Source organism: Drosophila subobscura, chromosome O, assembly GCF_008121235.1.
Source record: "Drosophila subobscura isolate 14011-0131.10 chromosome O, UCBerk_Dsub_1.0, whole genome shotgun sequence".
NCBI classification, from domain to species: Eukaryota; Metazoa; Arthropoda; class Insecta; order Diptera; family Drosophilidae; genus Drosophila; species Drosophila subobscura.
Genome location: NC_048533.1, coordinates 9,923,800 through 9,951,557, shown reverse-complemented (window position 1 = coordinate 9,951,557; position 27,758 = coordinate 9,923,800). Strand labels below are relative to the sequence as shown.

The 27,758-nt window shown below is 43.0% G+C and overlaps 5 protein-coding genes across 9 annotated transcripts in view; 4 read left to right on the top strand and 1 right to left on the bottom strand.

Annotated features, from left to right (window-relative positions):
- Positions 1-27,758, bottom strand: part of LOC117898646 (uncharacterized protein CG43427) — a 61,307-nt gene that overhangs the window by 12,002 nt on the left and 21,547 nt on the right. For all 5 annotated transcript variants that reach the window (XM_034808211.1, XM_034808212.1, XM_034808210.1 and 2 more), the window contains exons 4-7: positions 24,273-24,337; positions 14,786-14,829; positions 2,219-2,683; positions 720-926 (exon numbers count right to left, since the gene is read on the bottom strand). In XM_034808211.1, coding sequence (XP_034664102.1) covers positions 720-926; positions 2,219-2,332 — 321 coding nt within the window. In that variant the 5' untranslated portion in view covers positions 2,333-2,683; positions 14,786-14,829; positions 24,273-24,337. The remainder of the gene's footprint in view (positions 1-719; positions 927-2,218; positions 2,684-14,785; positions 14,830-24,272; positions 24,338-27,758) is intronic.
- On the top strand, positions 9,906-10,728 carry LOC117898839. The gene is made up of 3 exons (XM_034808514.1): positions 9,906-9,953; positions 10,047-10,385; positions 10,441-10,728. Exons 1-3 carry the CDS (start codon positions 9,906-9,908, stop codon positions 10,600-10,602), a joined length of 549 nt encoding a protein of 182 aa, XP_034664405.1. The 3' UTR covers positions 10,603-10,728.
- Positions 11,047-11,523, top strand: LOC117898838. Its single transcript, XM_034808513.1, has 2 exons — positions 11,047-11,307; positions 11,359-11,523. Exons 1-2 carry the CDS (start codon positions 11,047-11,049, stop codon positions 11,521-11,523), a joined length of 426 nt encoding a protein of 141 aa, XP_034664404.1.
- On the top strand, positions 12,600-13,163 carry LOC117898833 (the record flags this gene model as incomplete). The annotated part of the gene is made up of 2 exons (XM_034808500.1): positions 12,600-12,947; positions 12,999-13,163. Coding segments are annotated over 2 exons (513 nt in total), but the record flags the coding sequence as incomplete, so codon positions are not given.
- On the top strand, positions 13,705-14,370 carry LOC117898832. The gene is made up of 3 exons (XM_034808499.1): positions 13,705-13,770; positions 13,824-14,141; positions 14,203-14,370. Exons 1-3 carry the CDS (start codon positions 13,705-13,707, stop codon positions 14,368-14,370), a joined length of 552 nt encoding a protein of 183 aa, XP_034664390.1.

Below are 27,758 nucleotides of genomic sequence, written 5' to 3'. Positions count from 1 at the left end.
CAGCAAAAAGCAGAGCAGCCAGAAAACACTTTACACAATCTTGGGAGACCATTAAAACGGCATTTGGACTTCCTTTCCCATCGGTGGCCAAGTCGCCCAGTCGTCCGCAAACGTTGTACGCATTTTAAAACGATTTTTGCTTCTTCGGTTTTATGTTTTGGGACATTGCTCGTAAAACAAAAGTTATGTCTGGGAATCTCGCAATCGATGGAACGCCATCCAACCATCCCAGCCATGTGGGGGATTGGCCAAACGACTGGAAATCCATTTCAAATGCAGCAACTGCATCGAAACAGCTGATTAGGTAATGAGCTGTCGTACAGTCACGTCAAAAGTGGGCATTTTGTTGAGGTTATGAGGCAGGCGAGACAGCAAACAAATTTGCATGTAAGCCCAACATTGTGCAAAGAAAATCAAACAGAAAAAAGTCAGCCAAATGTAATAGTTGTGATTATGCAATGGCAATATCGTTATGTCCGCTAACGTTTTGGCGACGTGCATTGGAAACTGGAGCGGCCACAACGAGCCATGTGCCTGGTGTCTGGTGTTTGGTTTTTGGTGTTCGGTGCCCTGCCCAAGACACTCACTCGTAGCTTTAGTTTACTTTTATTCCAAGAGTTTCAAATTTAGAAATTTGTCACGACTTTGTGCGAATGTGTCAACAGTTCGGACTGCGTTACTCGCTCTCTCTCTGGGTTAGATCTACGACCACAACTCACATTCTGCCACTCCTCGGGCTCCTCCTTCTGCACCTCCTTCAACTTCTTGACCTCCTCGGCCTTTTTGAGCTGCTGCTGGGCCGTCTGATACAGGTTGCACGGCTTGATCTGGACAAACTGCATCGGATTCTTCGATGGCGGCGGGGGCGTGGGCTTTGTTACGCGCGCCTTGGTCACATATGATGTGGGATCCGGCGATGTAATGGACTGCAATTAAACAATAAGAATAATAAAGTTGTATTCTCTAATTAGCATGAAGTGCAAAGAGCAAGAGGCAATTGCAAGGGGAACTGGGGGCCAGATAAAGATCTAGAGTCAGATGCAAATGTCAGCAGCTCTCAGCTCTCAGATGTCCAGGGTGTGTGTGTGTGTGGAGTCATTGCTGGAACTGGCACTGGGGACTGGGACTGGCACTGGGGACTGGCACTGGGGACTGGCCGCTGTGTGGGCAGTTCTACTCGTTCGTACAAATGTCTGTATTTGTTGTTCGCTTTTAAATCCTATTAAGTATTTTGCTTATTAAGCCGTTGCTGCCTTGAACTGCCTTTAATTGCATTCAATATTCAACCGGGACTTATATGGAAATGCTGATTGGCTAAAGACTCGTAAATAGGTAAGCGGGAAACCTTGGATAACTCTTAAGAGTCCTGCCCCTTAAGTGGAGTGCCGATCTTAAGGGAATTACTTAACAATTTCGAAAGTGCTTGTTGCCTGCTGTGACTCATATTTCTCGGTGATTAATTCAGTTGAGCAAAATACATATTTGATTAAACATATATGCAGGGTTCCTTACTCTAGAGTTGTTGTTGGATAGCTAATGACTCACATTACTGGATGATGAAACCATTCCGTGGTATGCTCTTTAGCAGCCTTCGCTTGTGCGTGCCGAGCATCAAAGTGATTCGCTCCTTGGGAGCCATGAGAGTATTTGCAAGCAAGAGCTTAATTTTTGTGCTTTAGGAAATCTGTTTCTTGATTATTTTCAAAGAACATTTCATTCACTTTTTCTCCACATATTGCTTCCGCTTTCTTCGGCAGGGCTTTTGCTTTCAGCTGCTTACTGTTGACAGTGCTTTGACCCACCCAGCAACCCGATCACCCAACCGCCAGACCACTCCACACCACACCCCCCTACACCTTAGCACACCACACATTTATAGGCAATAAGTTTGTGTGGCAAAAGTCAAGCGTAGGAACACTTCCGTCAACGAGAAGCAGGGCAGACCTCAGACTTGGTGCCCAGAACGAGGCACTACCTCAGACGATGTACTCCGCACTTGACTGGAAAAAAGAAAAGCAGTGCCAGAGGGAGGGGAGTGTGATGTGGCCCATGCAGCTAACAGCTATGGTGAAGCAGTTAAGTGATTTTGCTGGCAGATCTGTTCTACATATTTGAAACTACTGAACTTTATAATGTTCCTGCAGCTGCTGCAATCCATTAAAGTAACCGCTCGTCATGGTGTGTGCAATTCAAAGGTTTAATTGGTAGTTAAACTCACCGATTTCCTGCCACCACAACCATTTGTGTCGCTGCCATTTGTGGAGGTTGCAGATGTGGACATCAGATCTTCGCTGCCTTCCAGCAGCGTCGCATCCTGTTCGATGCCCTCCATTTTCGAACCTGTCTTCTCTGCAGTCGATTCCTAGGGTGAATCTGTACTTTCCGCTTGCTGCTTGCTATTCCTATTCCTATTCCTATTCCTATTCCTGGGGTATTGTTGCTCCAGCAAATGGTGCGATGTCTGTGTCTGAGAGGAGAGTGAGAGATGAGCGCTGCTCACATGGCCACGGAGCAGCGTCGGACTCCTACGCGGGGTTTGGGCCTCTGGTCAATGCCTCAACATGACAGTGGAGTGGAGTGGAGTCGATGTCGATTTCAGTTTCAGTTCCAGAGGTGTCAAGTGTTGCGCCACCGCCCACGCGCCTCAGGCCTCAGGCACGGAGGAGGTGTCCAATTTCATTAGCTGCAAGATAAAACACACAAACTTATTGAACACCGAATACCGAATATGAAATGCAGCAAATGGTTAACAGAGTGTGTCTGGAATGCGTCTTGGCATAATTTAAAAGCCATTAACCCTAAATGGGGCCTCGAGAGTGGGCAGGTGTCATCGGTTTAGTTAACGTTAGTTACCGGCACTCGGAGTGGCTTCAACAGAATGCTGAGCCACTTTGTGGCAACGCATCGCACCGGAGATCCGTGAGGGATCTGTGTATAGAGACTCTCAGGCATTTCCTCAACTGAACAATGCTCGAAAAGCACATTGCAGAGTTCAATTAACATTCATCAAAGTGCATCCATAAGATGCTTTATCTAATTGTGCAACTCTGTTTGCCTGTCTGCCAGAGAGAGGATGGAATGGGTTGGGATGGGATGGATGCCGCCACTTGCCACGACTCCACGCAAGGGGACCCACACGCTGGTATGCGGGTCAATCTTATAAAACTTCTGCCACAGTCATCTCATCATCATCATCGTCGTCGTCGTCGTCGTCATCATCGGCAACATGCAGCCCATCCACAGAGTCATCATCCTCCGCATCTCGTACGTCATCCATTTGTTTGTTTCTTCTCTCTGTCCGCCAGCCAGGCAGCCAGGCAGCCAGTCAGCCATGTGACCCGGTATTTTCAGATCATTTTGCTACGCTTTTCATTCCCTCCTACTAATTAATAACTATTAAGTGTTCTCGTTTCCCCCCTCGGGCCTGGGTTGGGGTTTTCCTGTAATCGAGCTTGTTTATTCATTTTGAACGAATGCATCGCACATTCAGAGATCTTTAGAAAGTCGGGGTCGAAAGGGTTATGCTCGGCCATACTTGCTATGTGGAAATAAGCGGGTATGTGCCGAGGGGTTGGCGGCTTTATCCGTCATAATTATGCGGTTAATATGACAGCTGATAAGTATTAGGCATGCCCACGGCTTCCTGTGTTGTATCCATCATCTATGGAGCTGAGATCCCTGCCATGAGCTTGAATGTATTCATAATGTTTCTGCAATCAATTGAAATTATCAACGGATTGTCAGAGGGAATTCTCCGATCTGTGATTGCTTCAATGATCATCATCTTCGAGCATCTTCTTCTGTGGATTGTGGCATCTCGTGTCAAATTTGATCAACACATGTGCCAGCGTTTTTCAACACTCCAGGCATTCAAGTGGAGAAGAGACAGCAGACGGCAGACGGCAGACGGCTGCGAAGAGACACGACAAGACACACCAAAGATCAGGAGGCACGAGGCTCATCAACATGAGCATTCGTATTCGCATTCGTGTTCGTTGTTGACTACTAATTTGCATATAAAATGCCACAACCAACAACAACACTAGATATACACGAGTAACAGATAACTGCAACTAAAAGCCAAACAGCAATTAAAGCAAAACTTTCAAATTGTAATAATTAAACACGGGTCGGGTCTGTTGTCTCTGTTTGTTGTGGAGTGGCCCAAGTCGCCTAGCGCCTAGCGCCTAACGACAGGCTGGCTGGTCGGCCACAACTTTAGCCACAGCTCCTCCATGGATAGCTATAATGACTCGTGCACAAATTGCAATAATTTAAATTTAACAGAAAACTAAACTGAGCTTTGCCTTTTACATAAGCGAGCCTGACTCTTGGCAACTTTCTCGGCAGCCAAAGAGCAGCGTCGAGCCGGCGGCGGGGCCTTTGCTTACTTAGACCGTAGCCCCGACGCATTAGCAATAATTATTAAGCGAACAAAATGATAATTAGATAAAAATGGCCACCATAATACAAGAAAAAGATCAGCGCCAAAGTTTGGCCCCGCAACGGCGGCGCCAGCACAGAGAGAGAGAGAGAGAGAGAGAGAGAGGCACAGATCGAGTCTCGATTCCAAGACGGCAACAGAGCAGAATGGTAGCCACTTACAAATTGTATCAAGATGTTTTCGGAATGGATCGAGGCGCTGAATTAATTGATAAAATGGCGACGATGATGGCTATGACGCTGTCTATGACGATGCCTCAGCCCCAGGCCACAGACAGAAAGAGAATTCTTTCAGCAACGAGCACTGTGGAGCGGCCACGCAATTGTCTTTGTTCTTGTTGGCTGTGAGTCTGTCTTTTAGCTAATTAGCGGCAACAGCAGTTAGAGCTGCGAAGCGGCAGATATCTGAGGCTAGCGGCAGCATTGCCAACATCAAAGACCAAAGAACAGGCCAGGGCGGAGTTGCAACAAGGATTTGGATATCGTAAGAAAAAAAGTGTTTCATCGGTTTTATCATTCTTAGTTGATGCCAATCAAACAATCTCTCAAATGAAGCTTCTAGGCAAAGATTTCTGTTATAAATTACCATAATCCCAGGGCACTCTATCATAACTGGAAGCTTCCTGCGCCACTCCGCTACTCCGCTCATTGTTTGCCAACGCCTAATGCGAAAACAAACAAAACTCTGTTGTTGTTGTTGTTCATAGCAGAAGGAGAAGGAGGAGGAGACGACGATCATTGTCTGACGACGGAGACGACGACGAACAAACAATAACCGAAGCGTTCTGTTAGAGCAAAATGTCTAATTAAATATTTATCAGGGATCTCGATCGAAAGAGGGCCAGAGCAGGCCCCGTATTAACTTATCAGGCAAGTGAAATCTAGGCAGAGCCAAGATTATTATGGAGCCATGGAGCTCTACTATACAATATGCACTACGTTCCAGAACAATGGCCCGGGTCTGTGTTTTTAGTGGCGAAACTACACACAAACAAACACACACACACACATACTTCATACTTACTCACAAATGCGCACCGAAAGAGGAGGAAGAAGTAAAGCAAATAATAACTGTAGTTGCCGCTTAGATAAGAGAGAGAGAGAGAGAAGTGCACGTTAATGATCTATCCCTCTCCCCCTCTCCCCCTCTCTCTTTTCTCTTCCTCTGCGAACCACATTAAAGTGGAGCTGGCGACACTTTCCGATTCGGTAACGAAAAAACAAAAGCAAAAGTGGAGCACCATCCAAAAGCCAAGAGACCGATGTGGATGTTGGATGTGTTGACCAGGTGAAAAGTGGCATTGTAATAAATGTTTAACGTGACTTTAAATTAAAATTGTATTACCCGAAGCTAAACACGAACTCGTCCACAGTTCGCGACGCGTTCGCTCTCTTGGTTGAAAAGTGTGAAAAAGAAAAATCACAAAGTGGGTTGGAGGCACATCATCACCGGCTGGGTCTTCAGGAGGCGGAGGAGGAGGAGGAGGAGGTACTTAATGGCATGGGGTGGGTGTCAAGCTCCGTTAGTTGCCGGCCAGTGACACTAATGACATTCAAATTGTTGCGCCAAAAGAAGCCATAAAAAGCGAGCGAGAAAAGCAGCGAGAAAACAAATCAAAGCGCAGTCCGTGTGACACCGAGAAAGTGCCACAGACCAGGTCTCGGTCCAAGCCCCGATCCGTATCCGTATCCGAATCCGAATCCGAGTTGGAGGCGTGCAATTGAAAGTGTCGCCTTGCCGTTTGTATTTTGTGGTCGCCGATGTGCAGCCATCACTCACTCACTCAAACCGAAAACCCCCACCACCCACACCAGTGCCCATTCCCCTCTCTCTCCCTCTCCGTTTTCATTCCAGTTCATGTCGTGGGTTGTGGGTTGTCTCATAAATAAACGCGCTTCAATTGTATTATGTATCCAGCAGATACGAATATCAGCGACACATCAGATGACATGCCATGCCGTGCCACGCCGTGCCACGCCGTGCCACGCCGGAGTGTGCATTCCATGCCACCAAGCATTTCATTTGACGTTTTCACTTGTCCAGTGTTGTGCAATGACAGTCATCGGATGGGCTGACAATCAACGGTATTTGAAGTAAATGTGGGGAAGATAAGTATGTACGAAAAAGTATTCCGATCGCTCGTTCCAAGAGATATGCACGATCTCTACTGATGAACTTTTTGCTGGAGATATTTATCTCTTATCTATTTACTATATGAATTACATGAAATGCATTCAAATGTATGCTGAATAACTGAACACACTTCCCAGTACATTCAATAACTTCTCACTATTATTATTCCCAACGATAAAGATTCGTTAAATAGTTCCGCCTTGAGACCTTTCCCTGATAATCCTTTTTCTCCGATTTGTTCTATCTTCAGCCGGAATCTGAAACAAAACGAAGATCGAGCATTTCCATCGGGTAAACATTGAATATTCAAATATAAAACTTTGCAACAAGCAAACAATCCCCCATGAACCCGATTTCAAGTGCATTTTGTGTGCGAATCGAAAACTATTTTTGTATCCAGCATTGAACATGGAAATGGCCAAAGGCAAGTGTGGGGAAACATTGAGAAATATTTCTGTAGATTCCATGATCAAATGATTGAAAATGCATATTGAAAATCTATTGTTAGCCTTTGCGTTGTGTGTGTGTGTGTGTGCGTGTGTGTGTACGCGTGTGGGGGTTTTGGCCAGCTCATTTCTTTGATTGCATTAATTGAAATATTTCTCAAGCGTGGCCAAGAAAAACAACCAAATGGAAAGTGAAGTGTGAAGTGAAGTCTCGACTTGAGTCTTGGTCTTGGTCTCCATCTCCATCTCCATCTCCGTTTCGGTTTTGGGTTTTTGGTATTTGGTCTCCGTCTCTGCCTTTGTCTTTCGTTGTTGCCTTTCCAATCACAACATCAGCAGCAGCAGCAGCAATAGCTACAATCTACGTATTTTAGTGGCATACTCGTATCATTGTACAATATCTGGGCAATTATCACGGTGCCGCAGTGCGAACTATTCGACAATTCGACACGCAAAATTGTCAGTTCATTAACATTTCAATATCGATACGACCCGAAGCTGCACTTTCGCTGCGCAGCCCCACCAAAAGATACAAATCAACGAACGTTTGAAATTGTACATCGGAGAGTACGATCTACATCTGTGCCTCTGTGCGGAGATACGTGCAGCCTCCGACAATGTCAGTTTGTGCTAATAATAGTTATTGACTTATCATGGCACATTCTTCTGGCAAGCGAGAGCGAGTGGCAATTTGTAACTGTTTGCCTGTGACATGCATGCCTCCATCTCTATCTGCAGCTCCGTCTCCGTCTCTATCAGCTCGCCTTGGGGCAACAAATTTTGCACAAATCAGCAGGAAAATTGCGAAAAATCAAGCAAATGAAAGGAAAAGCAAACCAAGCCACCACAGTCCCGAGTTAGAGCAAACAATATGCCGTAGCATTTGCATTCTAAGCTTCAGCGCTGTGGCTCTGGCAATTTGATTTCAATTTCAGAGTACTTGTACTCGTATCTGTATCTTGTATCTGTCCATGTATCGGTTAGTTACGCTTACAGATACACATTACATGTTGGGGCCAACTGCTGGGTTTTGCCGCCTGCAATTTGAAGCAAATTGTTTTGCCATCGGAGCACCAACGGAAACTGATCTCTGAACTCCAGTCGCCTCTCGCTTCATTAGCCCCACCCCCACGCTGCCACACCACCAGACTCGAGCCAATGTCAGACAGTCAAATTTCTTCATTAATAATACTGTCCATGCGGACTCTGCAGACTTTTCGGACTGGGGGGCTATTTAATCAATCCCTCGACCTGGCGCACACGCTCACTTTGCGGCCTGACCCATTTCGCGTACCGGAGCGAAAGATTATTTTATTTGCATTCAAAATGAGTTACATGTTCAAAATTTAAATTCGTACACACCCACCAAAAGTCAGAACTTCCAAAAGGAACACGCCCCAAAGACCAGCCCCGAAAAATTACAGAAAAGATTGCCAAGAATATTCTGTGTGGCTGAAATTAATATTTCATACATCGACAACGTTTTGGGGTTTTGTTTTCGTAAAGAGTAAGTATAAATTGAGTTTGTTCAGGGCGTGACTGAATGTTTTATTCAAGTAAAACAAAGTGGAGAAGCTACCAGGGATTGATCACCTTTGAATGGAGTATTCTGGCAAAGGAGAAGCACATTTTAGAGTTGGATATAATTATTGCTTTAAAGGGGTAATTGATTCCGATTAAACTTCTGACAAATGTGAATATTACTTCAAAGGCTGGAAATCCAAGGGAAATACTTTCCAAGGATCAATAAATTATTTGTCCCTTAGCTTTATTTTGGCTATGCTCTGTGAATAATCTGTCGAGAGTGTTCACAGTCTTTCGTTACCTTAACTCGGATCTTTTTCTATCAAGGCAGAAAAACACAACAAATTGTCGCATGCGTAGGCCCATTTTTTGTAGCATTGTTCTTGAGGTTTTGAGGCTAATGTCGTCGTTTGTATGGGCCACGGTTTGCAGAATCCAACCTCGACGCGTGAGTGTGTCCGGTTGCCAGAAGTCAAGTCAGAGGCAGAGGCAGCAGACAGACTGGCCGGAGGCCCAACCCAACCCAACCAGAGACTAAACAAAATAGGGCAGCGCCCCCAATTATTCTACGTGCTCCACACATGTGTGCCGCAGCTGCAACAGGAACTAAATAAAACTTTGGTTTTAATGCGCCTCGCTGGCCACAGCACAGAAGCAAAACCCCCCCACCGATCCGTTTATTGTTTGGGGCAATGATTTTCGATGCTGGAGCTCCGGGCCCATGGCTTCGTTAATTGCTGTTCGTCATTCTGATGAATCGGTTTGGTTCTGATTCTAATATTAGCTTGGAAAATGCCTGAACAAGTGAATGTACTGCGCATTCGAATGGTTTCTATATCAGCACGGGCTGGAGATCGTCTGATGGAAATGGCAGAAATGCTATTCAGAATCAATATAAAAGAAGTTATCAAGAAAATCAAACATAAAATGTACCTAAAGCGAATATGAATATGCCGAATTTGGGGTTTCGATAAGAAGCTATAAAAACTGCTGAATAATTGCATGAAACTATACCAAAAGTGGAACGGAAAACAATGAGCTTGGACCGCTTAAATATTGGACCGTTTGTTCCTAACGATTTAACGCTTTAATTGGGAACGCTATATCATTGTATAGCTGTCGATGGACTGCTAATAGTGAGACTAAAACGCTAAAAAAGCAACCCAGAGCATATATGTGTTATCTCCCCGAGAAGGGAGTGTGAAGTATTGTGTGCATGGATACCCATTTAAACGGGATTCATTAAATTTGTCATACAAAGAGAGATAGTCACCTGTCGATAAGATATTATAATTGAATTTAAGTTCAATAATCGAAGCTACTCGTGCGTAATGAATTCTGGCAAAGAGTATTACATCATGGGGATTCAATTCGCATTCGTTTGTCCGTCGCTCAAGAGCAATGCAGTCAAAGCACATTTTTGCTGTTCAATTCGCAATATTTCTAGCTACAACATTCGACTTTAATGTAAATATATTCTTACACATTCATTATTATAGTACAATAAATATGGTACGCAGGATGCGGTGGTTTTCAAGTTCACAAACTTCGCCTGCGAGAGCTACAACAAGTCCTGGATCGTGTTCCACAACTATCGTCTGAAGGCCGTGAGCCGGGACAAGGTGCTCCTCAATTTGAACGCGACTCTACTAAATCCGGCGCATGGTGTAACAATACGTGGAAGGGTCTTGAAGAGAGCGAATGGCTATAAGCCTTGGCTCTTCGACGTGACCTTTGATGCCTGTCGATTCATGCGCAAGCAATACATTCCGATTGTTTCACTAGTCTACGGGCTCTTCAAACAGTTCACCAACATTAATCACACATGTCCTTACGTGGTGAGATTTAAAGGAAGTGTTTTCAAATCAACCACATCTACAATTTCAGTTACAGGGCCCAGCGATTGTCAAGGATTTTTATCTGAATCCCGAACTGTTGCGCCTGCCCTTCCCAACGGGAGACTACTTGCTGGCGATTCGATGGTTCTTTGAAAAAAAGCTCGTATCAGATACGAATGTGAGTTTCGTGTTCGTGGAGGATCTCCTGAATAGCTAATTTGAACAATTATTGTACAGATGTGTCACGTATATTTAATCGATTAATGTACACCCAAATATTGGATTGTTTTTCTCTGCCTTTTATTGGCTGCGATGCCAATTATTTCCTATAATTGAGATCCTATCGAGGTTCTCCCGAAGTGATTTAAGCAAAGTGGAATATGAACGAAAACATTTTATTGACTCTTTCATGCAGAAAGATTTTAAAATCAAAAGCCTTGACCCCTAGAAGGTTATTTTTCAAGCAAGATCCAGAACGATGCCTTCCCATCTGTTGATCGGTAGCCTCCTCGGACTATTTTTGATATTGAACTTAAATTTCAACGTAAATATGTGAAATGTTCCAGTCTGAAAACTCATTAAATAAAAAGCTCCAATCTTACAGGATGCAGTCGTGTTCCGGTTTACAAACTTTGTGTGTGAAAGCTTTGACAAATCTTGGATGGTGTTCCACAACTGTCGCTTGAAGGCCGTCAGTCGGGACAAGGTGCTTTTCAATTTGAACGCAACCATAACACAACCGATTGATGATGTAACTACACGTGCCAGAGTTTTGAAGAGGGCAAACGGCTACAAGCCTTGGATCGTCGACGTGACCTTTGATGCCTGTCGATTCATGGCAAAGAAATCCATTCCAGTCGCTTCAATAGTCTACGGGCTATTCAAGGAGTTCACCAATATCAATCATACATGTCCTTATGTGGTGAGACTAAACTAAATATTGTTGAAATTAACATCTTAAGTCCCTTTACAGGGTCCAGCGATTATCAAGGATTTTTATTTGAAGCCCGAGCTGCTGCGTCTTCCCCTGCCCACGGGCGACTACATGCTGTCGCTACAGTGGTTCTTTAAGAAACGGCTAGTAGCTGATACGAATGCGAGTTTCAAGTTCGTAGAGGATCTTCTGAAGAGAAACTGAAGAGCAAATCCAAGGGCAAGACAATGTAGAGCACATACCCATCTCTGATTCCTTTCCCTCTTCCATTGATGCCGTTCTAATTGCCTCTCTTGACAAGAATGACAAGCACAGAAGACAATAAATAGAACTACAGAAGCATATCATACAATGACAATATTTTCGTAAACATTTCAATTGAATTTTTTTAATTTTATCACAGACATTATTATGCTTGTAAAGTCACACGGAATACGGTCTGCTGCAGCTCCATCAAATAGAACAAAAAATATGCCAAAAAAAAAGGATAAGTCTTAATAAGATAAGAATAATGCTTAAAAAAATACAGAATATACAGAATATACAAATACAGAAAATACAAAACAGAAAGAGAACCTTGTATCTGGTGGGGATACCCCTCCGACTCCATGCAGATTCATCGGTTCCTGTACTTCGGTTTGTACTAGATTATTTCTAAGGTAACTACAGACTAAACCAACAACAAAAATTGTTTGGAATACAATGCTATGCCGCCTGATAAAGGTTTTCTAGAATATTTGGCACTCATGTGCTGCTATTCAGGAGGTTCTTGTGCGCCTGCGCATGAAGATTGCGTAACCTCTTTGAACACCAGGCTTGTGATCAGAATTAATGCACTTTGGAGTGCATACTTTTAGGATACATAGAAACTGAATATGTGCCAGTATTATTAACATTTTCCTCTACCCTAGAGGCAACGATTAAAACCAAATCAAAATGGTTAAATCAGCTTTAATTACTTCTCAGTTTAGCATGGGAAAAGTGATGGCTTCTGATTCCGAGGCATTATATACCCTCGCATAAAAGAACTAGAATGGATTATCGAGTACACAGACAGTGGGAAATGTGTATTCCCCTTTGAAAAGGAAAAATTGAATTTTAATTGAATGAGCAAAGCTGTTCGTGCGGAATGAATTCTGGCATCGTTAGGATTCAATTCGCATTCGTCTGTCATTCGATTTGGAACAATGCAGTCGAAGCTAATATTCAGTGTTCTATGCGGAATATTTCTAACTTCTTCGCTAGATTTCAATGTAAGCAAATCCTGAACAATATTGTGAACCAGGTTCTGCATTAATGAGAGTTCGCAGGATGCGGTCGTTTTCAAGTTTACAAACTTCGCCTGCGAGAGCTACAACAAATCGTGGTTCGTGTTCCACACCTGTCGCCTGAAGGCCGTCAGTCGAAACAAAGTGCTCCTCAATATGAATGGGACGGTGCTGCATCCGGCCACGGATATAACAGTGCAAGGCAAGGTGTATAAACGGGCAAGTGGCTATAAGCCATGGCTCTTCGACGTTAATTTTGATGCCTGTCAGTACCTGCGAAGGCGCAGCGTACCCATCGTGTCTGTGGTCTACGGACTCTTCAAAGAGTTTACCAACATCAATCACACATGCCCCTTTATGGTAAGACTATTCGGGTACTACTCATTTACTTATCTCAACTTCGCATTACAGGGTCCGCAGATAGTAAAGGATTTTTATCTAAGACCCGAACTGCTGCGCCTTCCCATGCCGACGGGGGACTATTTATTGACGGTAAAGTGGCTTTTCAACAGGAAGCCGCAATTTGATACAAACGTGAGTTTTACATTCGTGGAGGATCTGCTGAAGAGCAAATAGTCAAACGTGAAAGCAAATAAACTACATTCAAAGTCCAATTGTTTTTTAATGACAAACAGAAATATTTATTATATGTGGAAGTGACTCATTTCATCACTGAAATGGGATTTAAATTGGCTATTCTATCAAGCGGAAATGATCTCTTTGTTTATCACCATTCGGTCTAAGCTTCAGCGTATTTCTGGCCGTTTACTACACATAAAATATTGCAGGAAAAAATCATCTTCAAGATTGCGAACTTTATGTGTTTAAGTCAAGTTTAAATCCAGGTTTGTGTTCCACCACTTTCACCGTCAGTCCAAGCAAATTGTTACGATAATGTATGGGCTTTACCAAAGAGTTTACCAACATTAAGCACACCTGCCCCTGCGTCCAGGTTCTGCTGCAGATCGATTTAAAATCATTTGTAATCGAAAATAAACGACATATGAGAACATAAACACGAGACTGGGAAATGTAATTAGTGGTTTTTTTTTTTTGCGGAAGTCCACAGTCCACTGGGGATTGGGAAATCATTAGTCGTAGAACCAGCGTTGGTGCCATGTGGTCTAAGCTGCTCTTCATTGCTCTCTTCGGACTTTTCCTTGCCGCCAAATTTGAAGTGAATGTAAATATCTCTGGAAGGAGAGTTGCCATCAGAAATTAACAAATATTCCACAGGATGCGGTCGTTTTCAGGTTCACAAACTTCGTCTGCGAGAGCTACAACAAATCGTGGTTCGTGTTCCACAACTGTCGCCTGAAGGCCGTCAGTCGGAGCAAAGTGCTCCTCAATATGAATGGGACGGTGCTGCATCCGGTCAATAATGCAACGCTCCATGCGCAGATATTCAAGAAGGCCAACGGCTTCAAGCCGTGGCTTCTGGATGGAACCGTCGATGTTTGCCGATTTTTAAAGAAAGGCTACAATCCGTTTATCCAAATAGTGTTCAATCTTTTCAAGGAGTTTTCCAACATCAATCACACATGCCCGTTTGTGGTGAGTAATCGTTTAATTCAATATTCTTGTACTGAAATCTACGTTAATGCCCCCCGTTCAGGGTCCACAAATAGTCAAGGACTTCTATCTGCAGCCCGAGCTGCTGCGACTGCCCTTTCCTACTGGGGATTACATGTTGTCACTGCAGTGGCTCTTCCACAACAAGCCCCAGTTCGATACAAATGTCAGCTTCAGCTATGTGGAGGATCTACTCAAGAGGAACAACTAATTCAATTTACTTTTTGAAATGCAATCAAGAATTTCTTGCTATTTAATTTTATTTTTGTTTGTTTATTGAAAGGAAACTATAATGACGCGAATGGGTTATATAATGGCCGCCTGGCTTGGGACAGCGGATGCCCGTTGTCGGCTGAAAATGTTTCCACTAATGCTTACACGTACTCCAACTTTTTATACTCGTATGCAACAGTTTTTGCTCACTTCTGTTGCCACATAGACAATTGGGTTTGCACTGGCAACCGAATCGCAAGACGTTGAATGGAGATTGTAGCGTTCGATATAGATTCTTGTGTGCAAAAGGGACTTTGACTACTCGATTGAACATAACCTTTCCATTGGGTAATCTGTCTTACAAGACGCATTCCAGTGAGAGTTTCCGTAACGTATTGCTAAGATAAACCTACCAGTTTTGGTCCAATCAAATTATTGTCAATGTTTCGAATAAAATCTGAAAGAGAAAAAAGAAACAGATTAGAATTTATCAACACAAAGAATGATTGAATGATAGCTAAATGTATGTATACAAAAATGTATCTATGTATGTATATAGTTATAAATGTTGACTCTCCAGCTGTGGTTAGAGCCACAGCCTCGAAAGAAGAACCCGTCTGGGGTTCACAAGCCTAAAGAGGCGCTAATGAAATTCCCATTGACGTAAATTCTCAACATCCCGACATAGACGTCAAGAGGCAGCAAGAAATAAACCACAATCGATGGATGGATAAACAAAACTTAACTGCTCGCTGCTACCCAAAAGAATATCTCTCAAGCAAGCTACCAATTTAGGCACATGAACGCGGCTCTCGAAGAAGAGAAGAGCAACAGATACAGATACAGTTACCAGAGATACAACATTCGGGGAGGGGAGGAACGGAGGCGTGTGAGTGATTTCTATGGCTCTCCTAACGTAAGCGAGTATTCTCGAGGTCAGCCACTTTTGTTACGAGACAGACTCCCTCCCCCTACCCATTCCCCATCCGCAAACACTCTGGCTGTAGTCTCTCTCTCTCTCTATTCTGAGACACTCTTGACCAACATATACTGCCATCAAGCCAGATCCTAAGACTCTGGCTCTGTCCGGTTTGCAGCCAATGCAGTTGTATCTTTGTATCTGCTGTTGCTTTTGCTGCCGTGTGGTTTTTACTTAATTTACTTTACTGTTATGTTTTTGCTTTCCGCTTGTTAGGCAAGAGCCATGCCAGCAGCCAGTCAAGCCATCGACGTGTGCATAGGTGTGGACGTGTGCTTGTGTGTGTGTGTCTGTCAGATGCTTTTCAGTTTCGGCTGGTTCTATGGTGCAATGGCTATACGTTCATGCATCCATCCATCCATCCATCCATTGCTGGCTGCAATACACTTGACATTTGGTGTTAGGCGGTGGCAAAGGCGTGGGTTGAAAATACAAATAATTTCATAAGCAATCCGTGCATAGGTGTACATACACACATACATATGTACATAAGTACATACATAAATGTAATTTCAGAAATATCAAAGCCTAATGCCAAAGGTTAATGCCAAACCGATTTGACCAACAAGCAACAACAAAAAAAAACCAAATATTTTCACGTATTATATTTGTAGCTTATTATTACAAAATTGTATAATTTGTTGTAATTTGTTTGGTGTCGACGCCAGCGATTATGCAATGGTCGTCTCTGGGCCTTAAAGAGTTTGGCTGGCCATTATCAACGCCATAAACAATTGGTGCAAGACCGAATCAATAACATAACCGATTTCTGTTCGCCTTTTACAGATTTGATTTTTATTGGTACCATCAGCCCCCTCTCCCTCTCTCTGTCTCCCTTGAGTTCGCTATATTATCTTTCGGATAGAAGTTGTAACTTTACGAGCTGCGCTACGTAGCTCTCTGGCTGTCTCCCATAAACAAAGAGGACGCTCTGTGTCCCATTGACACAGATTGCAATTTATGAAATTTTATTGCTCCGCTTGTCGCCCTCGATGGACGCCACAGTGAATGATCCAGCATGACCCAAATACGATCTAAGCCTTTGGAAATGGTTGGGTGTAAAATTAATAGGGTAAAAGTGTGTGTTGTGAATCGGTGTTGGGATCGGAGAAGATACGATTGGAATTTTGTAATACGAAACTGAAGATGCATTAGCTAAAACACGTCAATTTGAGATGAGGCTCACTGGGTTAGAGCTGGTACTACATTCTGTTTTCATATTATTAATTAATTTTAATTGATAATTGATAGATATTAATTGATAGATATACTTCACAGAACTACAGCTAAGAACTTTAAGCTTTAATGCTTTAAGATACGCAATTAATGCTTTAGGGAACTTCTGATTCACTTCTCAAGTCAAAGCTTGACAAAACATTTACAGCATGTAATGGAGGATGAGCCGCCGCCGCTGCCATTGACAACTTAAAAACGGCACCGAACCGGAGAGAGATCGCTGTTTGCTAAGGCCATGGGGGAGACTAAGCAAACTGAGCTGAGAGCCCCACCATCGGGGGGTCTCTGAGAGACAAAAGGCGTGAAGCCTAAACCGATGATAAGTGCCTATAATGTCCATGAATATCCGGCTGCAGGCAGACACCAAGCGGAGGCTCAGAGCTTCGTTGCCGAACCAAAGTAGTAGACAAACAATGTGCCTCAAAGGATCCGCTTGGGGTCTGTCTGTCTGTCCATCTGTGTGTGTGTGTGTGTTTGTGTGTGTGGAGGCAAAAGGGTAAGGAACCATAATGACAACATGACATGCAAAGTTTTGTCAAAGCCCAGACACGGGCAAACAATGTACCGAGTCTTGCATGGGTGGATGTGCTTACAGATGTGGATGTATCTGAGGTAGATGTAAGTATCTGGGGATGGGGATAGGGATGAAGAGGAGACACTCTTTTGCAGACATAAGTAGCCAATGCGGCTGGATGCGGGCCTTAATCAACCTGTGCGAGAGAGAGACTGGAGGAGGAGTACCACTCGCAGCAGGAGCCGAGTGCTGTGTGCTGATTCTTTATTATTTTTCACATTTTTTGTGTTTAGCACGTTATATGAATAACTAATTGAGAGTGTACACCGCATGTAAGGTACACACATATGTATACAGGGGCAGGAATGTGTCCAAATGCACTGAGAGAAATCTACGACTAAAGTATGAAACTTTCTTGTCTCTGTTATCCACTTGATATGGCACATCCTTGCTCCTTACTGTTCCCTCCTGACACATTGATGCTCGACACGCACAAGCGAAACCAGCGAGAGAGAATCCTTAGGATTTGCAAAGAATTAAACAGACGAGTTTGATAGGTGTCCAAATCTTCGAGCTAAGTTCAAGTTTAGGGCTCCTTTCAGTGCACTGCATCCATTAGATGCATGTGTAAATATGCTGCACAATATTCCTTGTGTCTGTTTCTGCGTATCCGTCTCTCAGTATTCCTCCTGAGGGGCAATGCCTGTTGAGGGCGGGCAACCATGACTGGGCATAACAGCAAATCGAAACGAAATCTTGGCTTAAAGAAGAAGTGGAGTAGGACAGCAGCAGAAGCAGCAGGCCATCATCTTGGGCTCTCCGTTCTCTGTTCTCCGTTCTCCATTCTCCGTTCGGTCTTCGATCTTCTCCACCACTCGCTGCTAAACTGGTAGCACATTTCTGCTCGTACTTTTTGTATTTTTATACCCGGTACTCGAAGAGTAAATAGGGTATATTGTATTTGTGCACATAACGGTTGTATGTAACGCACAGAAGGAAACGTCTCCGACCCCATAAAGTATATATATTCTTGATCAGCATCAATAGCCGAGTCGATTGAGCCATGTCTGTCTGTCCGTCCGTCTGTCCGTCTGTCCGTCCGTCTTGTTGAGCGCCTGGATCTCAGAGACCATAAAAGCTAGAGCCACCAAATTTTGCATCCAGACTTCTGTATGCTCACACTGTTACAAGTGTATTTCAAAAATCAGCCACGCCCTCTTCCGCCCCCGCAAAAGGGCGAAAACCTCCCAAATCTACAATTTTAAAGATAAAAGAAAACTAAAAACGCCATTCCGTAGGGAATGACCATATCTATCTGATCACCAAATTGGGATCCGATTGGATCATTATTATGGCCACAATGAAGAAATTAAGTTGCAGTGGCTAAACCCACCCTGTCCAGCAGCTTTTGTTGCTTTTACACATTCTCTCATTCACACTCTGCTTCGCGCAGTGGCAGAGGCCTCTTCCCCTGACACGTCTCTGACTCATCCTCTGCCTCGACTCTGCCGCTGCCTCTGCCCTGACTCTGCAGTGTGTGTCTCTAGGGGAGGGTGGCGAGCTAAAGGAGCGTGTTGGCATGAGTAGTGTTGTTGATGTAGATGACAGATGAAGAGAAAATGTAAAATTTGACAAATAACCGCTAAGGTGCAGATGTAGTACTGAGTACCGGGTATAAGAGTTGTGACGCGGCTTAAGACGCGTCTCACAACGTTCCTCCTCGTTTCTCTTTTTTTTTAGGTCTGTGTCTTGGGGGCTGAGTCATCCTCAAGTCGGGTAGTCGCGTAGTCGGCTGGTGGCTGTGTTTTGCATTAGGCCAAGTTCGATGACTAAGCAGAGACTTGGTTCCTCTGGTTCCTCTGTGGCTGTGGGGCCTACCGGCATAGCTTTAATGTGTGACGGCAGCTCCCAGATGGCAGGGAGCTCGATGGCTTGCAGATGTTGTCATCGGCGTTACCTTACCCAATGCCTCAGTCTCAGTCTCTGTTTGTGCTTGAACTTGGTCGTGCGGCAATGATTTCATGGCTCAGCTTTGAGATGAGATCTATTAAATGCCATTTCCCACTTCGAATTCACACCAGCAGGAACTGCATCCTCATCATATTTCCCTCTAATGTGTAGTTCCTACTTCAAATATTGCGCAAGTTTTCCTGCTGCGATTTCCCCTCCATAATTTGGATTTCACTATTTTTATCGCACATTAAATAAGCTCGTTAAAATCAAATGCATTTGTTAAATGTGCAAAGCAGAAATAGAAACACACAGATACAAATGTATCTTCATTTGTATGTGTCTGAGGCAAACAAAAGATACTTTTTGTGTTCTTCTTTTCCATTTGTTTTTGTTTCAAAGCCAATGCTTGCGAAACCGTGACACATGGCGAAGGCCAACAACAGATTTGAACAGACTAGACGGAGGCTGATGCAGCGGATGATGCTGCAGCTGATGATGAAGATGATGATGAAGATGGTGTTTGAGCAATGCGCAAACAAAAATAAAACATGACAAACTAAGGGGAACAAGAAGCGGCACTACCAAAGAATGCAATTTACAGTTGAAATCTCTTTCTGTGCGACATTTATCTATTAGGAACGAATAACCATATACGTTGGATGTTGGATGGAAAATGCATTCTATGGCAGTAAGGATCATCCTTTGGTATAAAATAAATTATTTAAAATATGATACCAATTTATAAATTAATATAAATAATTTTATATTTAGTTTCAGACATGAGTTAAGAGCTTTTATGGCCTTGGGCTTTTCATACGCTTTTTAAGCCATTTCTACAATAAATTTCCAACTATTACGTGCAGTTTTAGAGCCACTGGCCTCTGTCGCTAACTGCTGATTTGCTTAATTTGCATTCATTTCCACCATGCCACCCCATCGATGCCCCGGATTGCTGTGGCGTTGCCATATGGCCTATAATTTATGCTCGCCTGATCATTTGCCATACTCTTCCAGTTCAAGTTCCAGTTCCAGTTGCAGTTCCAGTTTCCAGACAAATTGCTGCTCAATCGATGCTTAATTTCAATTTCATTCGAATACGAATGCTCTCTCTCGGTCTCTCTCTGCATGTCGCTCTTCCTCTCCATAGAGACTCATACATACACATACACATACATATGTAGATACACTAAACACACAATTACTCGTACGACATAGAGAGAGAATTCAATGAGTAGAATCAGCACAATGATCGTGCAGAATTAATTTCCCTTTAAGCTTTGATGTTGTTGTTGCTGCTCGGTTCGGTTCGCTTTTCGTTTGTTTGTTGTTCGTTGTTTTTGTTCTGTGCACCGAAGTGGAACAATTTTCGTTTCGCTTTTGCGTTTAGTGGGACAATCGATCGATGGGTCTCTCCGGCTCACTCGTACAAGGCGATCGAAGACGGATAAGGGCAAGATTTATGGAAAAACCAATGCAAGACCAAATGTAATGGAAAAGATGGCAGGAGACGTATGCAAATACGCTTTTAGTTGATGGGAAGAATCTTTTATAGCCATGAAAATATAACAAATATATTTTGTTCATCAAGTGGCATTAGAAGACCTTTCACGAAACTATCTTCCACCTTTTAAGAATAATTCAAAAATTCTTTGGCATGTTGATATCTTCATCTTTGAAAACCCTTACACATTTTCGAATGTAAAATGTGGAAAATGTCTGAAATTCATTATAAAGCCACTTCCCATTCAATCAGTTTCAAGTTCTTTTCTGATTACATCAACTCTAACTGCAGCTTACAGGCTTCAGTCCCTGCTCTTCCGACTCTTCTTCCTCTCTCACTCCACCGGCGCACAAATGTCATGCAAAATACCTTCGGCGAGACCCAGCGAAGCATGCAACAGAGTCTAGCTCTTAAGTCACAAGTCACACGCACAACGCCCCGAAAAGGCGAAACTTTGTGCAACAATTGCAGTGGCACGAAGCAGGAGGAGGCGGATGCGGAGGCGGCGGAGACTCGCCTCGACTCATGTGAACAAACTGGCAGTAAGGTCTAAGACTCTAGAGGGGTCTATTGTATTTGGAAATTAATCTTTATCTGTTGCCAACCTGCCACGTTATAAGCGAAAATCTCATAAGCTTTTAATTTTTCATACATGTAGGCATGTATCTATGTATCTATGTATGTATGTGCATACATATGTATTTCTCTTGGCGTTTTCGCTGCGGTCGCGTAATCAGGGTGTAACAATTACGCGTCTTGAATTGCCATAGATAGAGAGCGAGAGAGACAGAGAGAGACACAAAGATACAAATGCAGCTATGGCTCCGACTCTGAAGCTGACTCTGCCGCGCCCCGTCACGTCTTACATGTTGGCCGTGCTTTTGCCTCTGTACGGGGTTTGGTTCTCATTCGAGCCAACCAACTCGTATTCGTACTCGTACTCGTACGAATATGCGAAATAATTTCAAACTTTGTATTGTAATTGTAGACTCTGGCTCTCAGGCTTCGTCATCCCCGTCTATGTGTCTGTATTTGTATGTGGAATGTGTGTTAGATTCTTACTTAATTTCAATTCTGTGGTTACGCTTTGCATTTGATTGCCAGCGACTGGCTTCATGGCTAATTAAACGCCTTAAACTCGCCTTTTGGCTGGGCCCAACGCCATCTGTTGGCCGTCAATTCATAATGATTTCACATCGGATCGAGTCGAATCGCCTCGGATCGGCTCGGCTCGGATCGGATCGCTTGAAGGTATGTAATTTTCCCAAAAGGCAGCCCCATAAAATGAATTAAATTTTTGGTTTTAGAATGTTCAATCTAGCGATCCAGCGGCGTGGCGGTGAGCACTCGATGTCCAAATAATAAGTACCGCCAAGTACCGCTAATTTGGGTGTGGCACGGACAGTGTGGTGTCGGCCCACCCACCCACAAAATAAAATAAATGTGTGTGCAACAGAAGAATGTGCCACAAGGAATGTTGTATGCCTAATGGCGGTACTTATGGCCAAATTGGTCAAATGGCATTTTCAAATGGTGTTCACAAAGTATTTGCCAATTGATAAACAATCAAAGCTAATGGCCGAAAAATGGCAGGGCAGAGGGGAGTCTGCGAAGAACAGTCCCACGCATGCTGTGGGCATGAAGAAACTATATAAGGAGGTCTCGTCGGTGGCAGAGTTACTCGCTACTTCTGCCTATTTTCAGTGCTCGTGTGCTTGTCAATGCGGAAGGTTACAGCGAGAGCCCGTTCACTCGCACTTTTCACTCGCAAGTTCTGCCTATTTTTGCCGACGAGACCTCCTTATATAGTTTCTTTATGGCTGTGGGTAAGGGAGGCAGACGCCACTGTACTTAATGTGGAATATGTTTACTGAGGAATTCCATTGAGGAATGAGATGAGAGATAAAGCTTAAGAGATTTGTAGATGCCCAAAAGATGTAGAGACTTATGACTGTTTATGAAATTTAAAAGTAGAACCAGAGGTGAAGATTTATTTATGACTGTTTTGCTGTATACTTGGATACATAATAAAAATGGGCTGCAATATTATTTCCCTAAAAGTAGCAAAATAAGTAAAGGAAATAGTAGCAACCAATTCTACGCACTAATCAGCACTTTCGGATGAGCGGAATACTCATTTAAAAACAAATCAAAGAGAGACTTAAACTCTTATTAGCTGTCTAAGAGCAACCCCAACACCTCAAGCAAACTTAAGACAATCAATAACCAAACGAGTCTAAGAATAAAGAAAAAAGCCAAGCAACGATCGGACAGCCCAAAAAGCAATCTTGCCAAAACACACACCATATATCATTGGAAGTGTAACCTTCGAGGCAAACGAAACGAAACGAAATCGTTCTATAAGACAATCCCCCCCCCAATCTCAATCGCAATTCGAGTCCCAAGCCCACACTGCATCCAAAAGATCAAAGCCAGAGAGAGGGAGAGAGGGAGAGAGATTCGTGAACCCAAAAAGATGACAACGAATATGGCAATCATTCATTTAGCTGCCTGCCAAAGTCATTGCTAGACATTGCAGATACATATCTCGAGAGTAGACATTGTAGGTGAACGATAGCTAGATGCTAACGAATCGAAAGGCAGACAAAGACTTGAGGCGCCACAGAAACAGAAACAGAAACGGAGGCAGCGGGCAGAGCAGAGGCGAGAATTATTATGAGAGAGAAAAAAGCTAACGGAAGAAAAAGCTGGCAGCAAAGTGTTGATAAATGAAGGAAATCAAAATGTAGAAAACAGAGAAAAACGCGCCGCCCACACGATCCACGGATCCACGGGTCCACGAATCCCATATGCAATGCGGTTGCAGTTACAGTTGCAGATGCAGATACGGATGCAGAACTCGACTGAAACTAAGCATTGATGAAAATATATCATCAGCAGTATGGACAGGGGACGGGTGGGTAGAGTAGGACAGGCAGACATAGGCATAGATCATTTTCCCCCGAGTTATTTTTAAACCGAAAGCGCACCCAGAGCACCACACACTGAGGTGGAGGAGGAGGAGGCGGCAGAGGCTGGCACTACCTATGGCCTGCCATAGTTATTGTATCTGGTGGATGCGTTTAGAAGCTATGAGCCTGATTCTTTTGGATCTCTCTTTGTCTCTCTCCCTATCTGCCTATCTGCTTTGTATGGTCTGGCCTGTCATTTTGATTTCGCTCGACATGTGTACGCACCGCATCTGAACTGACTTTCATCTGGTTGCATTTTGTGTATCTCGTATCTCGTATCTGGCATATCTCTCGCTGGCGTATCGCTGTACACATGTAACTATAACGCTTTGTTGAAAGGCAGACAGAGGGCCGGGACAGGGACAGGGACTCAACACAACTCGCATGTCAAATTAATTTCATTCAATTTAAATGCAATTTGACGCTGTTTCACTGCACTCGCAGCACTCGCTCTACCTCTGACGCTGGGATCTATAAGTATCTCTGTATCTGTCAGGTATGCCCGCTCACGTATTCGCCAGATACTTGTGCGATACTAGTGCTGCCCCTTCAGCGCTGATTCAACGTTAATGATGCAATGCCCCGCGTGAGACAGCAAACTGTGCGTTTTATTTGTGATGCCTTTTGATTAACGACCCTTGGGCCTAACATTTTTGCTCAATTTTATGGATGGAGTGGATTCCCAAGGGGGACTCTGTGCACTCGAGAAGAAAGTATAATTCTCCATAGCTGGACATCAGCTTACCTCTTGAAATGGTCGTGACGGAGGAGGGATATCTTGGTCGCGGTAGCGGTATTACTCGTTGGGATCTGCAAACATAAAGAATTCTATTATTTATCTTCATAACTTCTTTCAGTGTAAGATGTAACTTAAAGATCGTTCTGCACCTGCAGCTATAGTTTTCAATTAAGGAAACTGGCAGCAGGCAGCAGGCCTTAAGCACTAATAAAACATCTTCGGAGAGCTTCTGAGAGGCGTTAGCTAAGCCACTCCCCATGGGGGACATTCACCGCTAAAGACATTCGATAATCATTTAGGGGCCAATCAAAGTCAAATGGCCCAAAGACAAACAGAAATCGGGGAAGAAATAACTCATTAAAATATATTTATGTAGAAATCTGTGGTTCAATTATGAGCATGGAATATTTATACCCATTTATGATGGAGTTGAGTTTATTCAACTCCCAAAGAACCAACGGCAAAAGTGTATTTCAGTGTCCAGTGTGGTAATGAGGCTAACTTTGCTTACCGTTCCACTTACAACTGTCCAACATCTGGCATTATCATCCGATTTTGTCATTGTTTGGAAAGAAAATTTTCTTTTTCTCTGGCCGGCAAATGAGCGCAAACAAATGAAAATTTTAGAAAACTCTTCACACTTCAGTGTGAAAATTCTACGGTTACTTTTTTTTATGGCTAAAGATGATCTAACGCCCCGATTTGAGAGAGAGAATGGGGTAAGATCGTGACTGCGGCTGACACTGCAGAACGGAGGGGGCAAAAGTGGGTTAACAGTAGCACACGCTGGCGGATGGAAATCTTTTTGGTCTATTCCGATAGATGTGCAGATAGTTGTAACGGTTACGCGGAGAGTATTTTGAGCTTTGTGGAGAGATTAACTGATTATTATGTACGATACATACAGCAATTTTATTTGCTAAAGAATCTTTTTGTGAACAAAATCCACCCGATGTAGAATCAATAAAACAGAGATAATTATGAGTCTTCGAGTAGAAAATCATCATAGGATTATTCCTGTAGATAGATTCTTTCAAAATAAATAATGCTTCTGCCTGCTTTGAAAAGAAAAGAAGAAAACCGTTCCTTTACACTTCATTAAATTATGCAACGAACTCCTATATAATAATCCTACCATACTCCCTACAAATAATCTCATAAATCACTAGCCTTCACACTCTTACAGCCCCTTTTTGATGTACTCGCATAACCCCGTAATCATAAAATATCAACCAATTTGGCCAAACGCTTTTATCATTTCATTTCTGTGTTTGCTCCACTTTTCTTTCTGTGGCTCCACAAATCATCACCCGAACGAAAAAGGGGAAAATATAAAAACTTTCATAACTTTGCATGGACATTGTATAACAACAAAAGCAACTCCGATCATGCACCGAAATGTTTTTACAGCTACGAGATGGTGGTATAAAATTATGAAATGGGAAACACACTCCAAGTGGATGGCCAGATGGATGGATGGATGGATGGTGTTTGAGCATGAAATTGACAAAATACACAATCAATTATCGGGAGGAAAGGGTTATCTATGTGTGCATGTGTTTAGGTTTGTTATGGATCATCAATGTCATTAAACTCTTCAGCAGTTTCGCCGATTTATGCATTGATTTTTCAACAGTTTTGTTCAAGACAAGATTATGCTAATTTGTGACTTTGGTTTTGGTTTTACGAGTATGTGTGGCATTGGGATTAACATACATATTGTGTGAATTTTTGTTTACCTATTAAGAGGGCATTATATATGTACAAACATACATATAAATATGTATAAGAAGTGAGCTCTGAAATGGCAAAAGAATTCACTTAATCGAAAATATTAACTGTATGTTTATGCATTTTTCAGATATGGCTGCCGCAAGCGTAGTGAGTGAAGATTTCTCGTTCTTCATTTCATTCACGAGCTTGCTCCTGCCACTCATTCCATATATTTCGCATATCTCACTCCTCACACTCGTCTCGTCTCTGTTTCTCACATACATACATATGCACACATGTGAGTGATTCTATTGCTCTCCCCACCCCCAACAAAACTTAGCTTCAGGTGGCGGCAGAGGTGACTCTCGCTCTGTGTCTCGCTCTCATCAAAGTGTAAGGAATATATGGAATGGAACGGAATCTCTACTTTGCCTTTGCGTACATTTTAAATTTTAAATTAATGACCACAAATAAACTTTGCATCAACGAACAACGAACGTATTAACAGATTCGCCAATTTGTTGTTTACTTTATCGTAAAAGTTTATTTCTGCAACATTTTCAATGTCAATTCGCTTTTGAGAATATATTTCATGCAATTTTGGTTTATTTTTAAGCCATGACGATGACGACCCTGAGATGTGAAAGTGTTGTGGAAAATTTAAACCAAGAAAATCGGACAACTACGTATATATTTGGCACATTTCTGTCACATTATCAGCTCACATTTATTAATAACCACTACACGCCCCTTGGCCCTGAACCGAAAGCTGAAAATTCATTCATTGGACAAAAAGTAAATAAAATACGCTCGCTGGGCTCGCTCGCTCGTATTTTTGCAGCTGTCTTTCGGCCCGTTCTCGCTTCCCTTTTCGCTGTTGTGTAAACATTTTCGCACTTTTGGTTTTCGTTTCCTTAGCGCTTAATTAATAAATTTCATTTGTGTGTTTGGCTGGAGGATGCAAAGAAAGAAAAGGCCTACAGAGGGATTGTGTTTACAATTCCACAAAGTCTGAGACGCAGTTCTTAATACGCAGGCAATCCGCCGTACATTCCGCGCATAAACACAATTTCACACTCCAAAACGACAGACTGAAATGGAGAATGGAGAATGTGGAGGGTTTTGCTGGTTCTCTCTTTTTCTTGTGAATATTTACGTTTGCTCAAAATGTGAAAGGCGCAAAATTGCGGCTACGTTTTCTTTCTTAAGATTTTTCTTTGCTATTTTGCATTGTTTATAAAGCGCTAATAATACATTTTAGACTAACGACTGAAGGGGGTCTCTGTAGGAGGGAATTACTAGAAAGCATTCCGTTTTGATGATTGACTGCTCGGTTAGTCCTTCGACAAAAACCCAATCGAGGCAGGTGCCTTCTATTATCTCTATTAAAAAACATTCCCCACAGAGATTGGCTTCATCTCGCTCTCTCCGAATCATTCTTGCTATTTCCATGCTTTATTTTAGAGCAAAATCCAGATTTAAAGGCCAACCGCTTGCCTCTTCCATTCCACCTAATTTGCCATATAATTTACAGTTTGTCTATAATTTATGCACATGCATAATCGATGCAGAGACAACTCAGAGATTCTATAGCCTAATCCGAAGCGATTACTGAACACGATTAGCATTCGTATATAATTTCGCAATCAAGTTCAACATTCAGACAGCCAGCGAAAAAACGAGTTCTGCTGGGGGGGGGGGCGATCTATAACTTATTTTGATTACATAATAAAATAACAAACTCCTCAGACAATTTGGCTACCAAAAAAAACACTTGTG

What these genes read in the sequence shown, in the direction of transcription:
- LOC117898839 (XM_034808514.1), top strand. Translation starts at nt 9,906, where the DNA reads ATGGGGATTCAATTCGCATTCGTTTGTCCGTCGCTCAAGAGCAATGCA. An exon ending in CGTCGCTCAAGAGCAATGCA is followed by an intron (nt 9,954 to 10,046) that starts GTCAAAGCACAT and finishes TCATTATTATAG; the next exon opens with TACAATAAATATGGTACGCA. An exon ending in ATCACACATGTCCTTACGTG is followed by an intron (nt 10,386 to 10,440) that starts GTGAGATTTAAA and finishes TTTCAGTTACAG; the next exon opens with GGCCCAGCGATTGTCAAGGA.
- LOC117898832 (XM_034808499.1), top strand. Translation starts at nt 13,705, where the DNA reads ATGTGGTCTAAGCTGCTCTTCATTGCTCTCTTCGGACTTTTCCTTGCC. An exon ending in CCGCCAAATTTGAAGTGAAT is followed by an intron (nt 13,771 to 13,823) that starts GTAAATATCTCT and finishes AATATTCCACAG; the next exon opens with GATGCGGTCGTTTTCAGGTT. An exon ending in ATCACACATGCCCGTTTGTG is followed by an intron (nt 14,142 to 14,202) that starts GTGAGTAATCGT and finishes CCCCCCGTTCAG; the next exon opens with GGTCCACAAATAGTCAAGGA.
- LOC117898838 (XM_034808513.1), top strand. Translation starts at nt 11,047, where the DNA reads ATGGTGTTCCACAACTGTCGCTTGAAGGCCGTCAGTCGGGACAAGGTG. An exon ending in ATCATACATGTCCTTATGTG is followed by an intron (nt 11,308 to 11,358) that starts GTGAGACTAAAC and finishes GTCCCTTTACAG; the next exon opens with GGTCCAGCGATTATCAAGGA.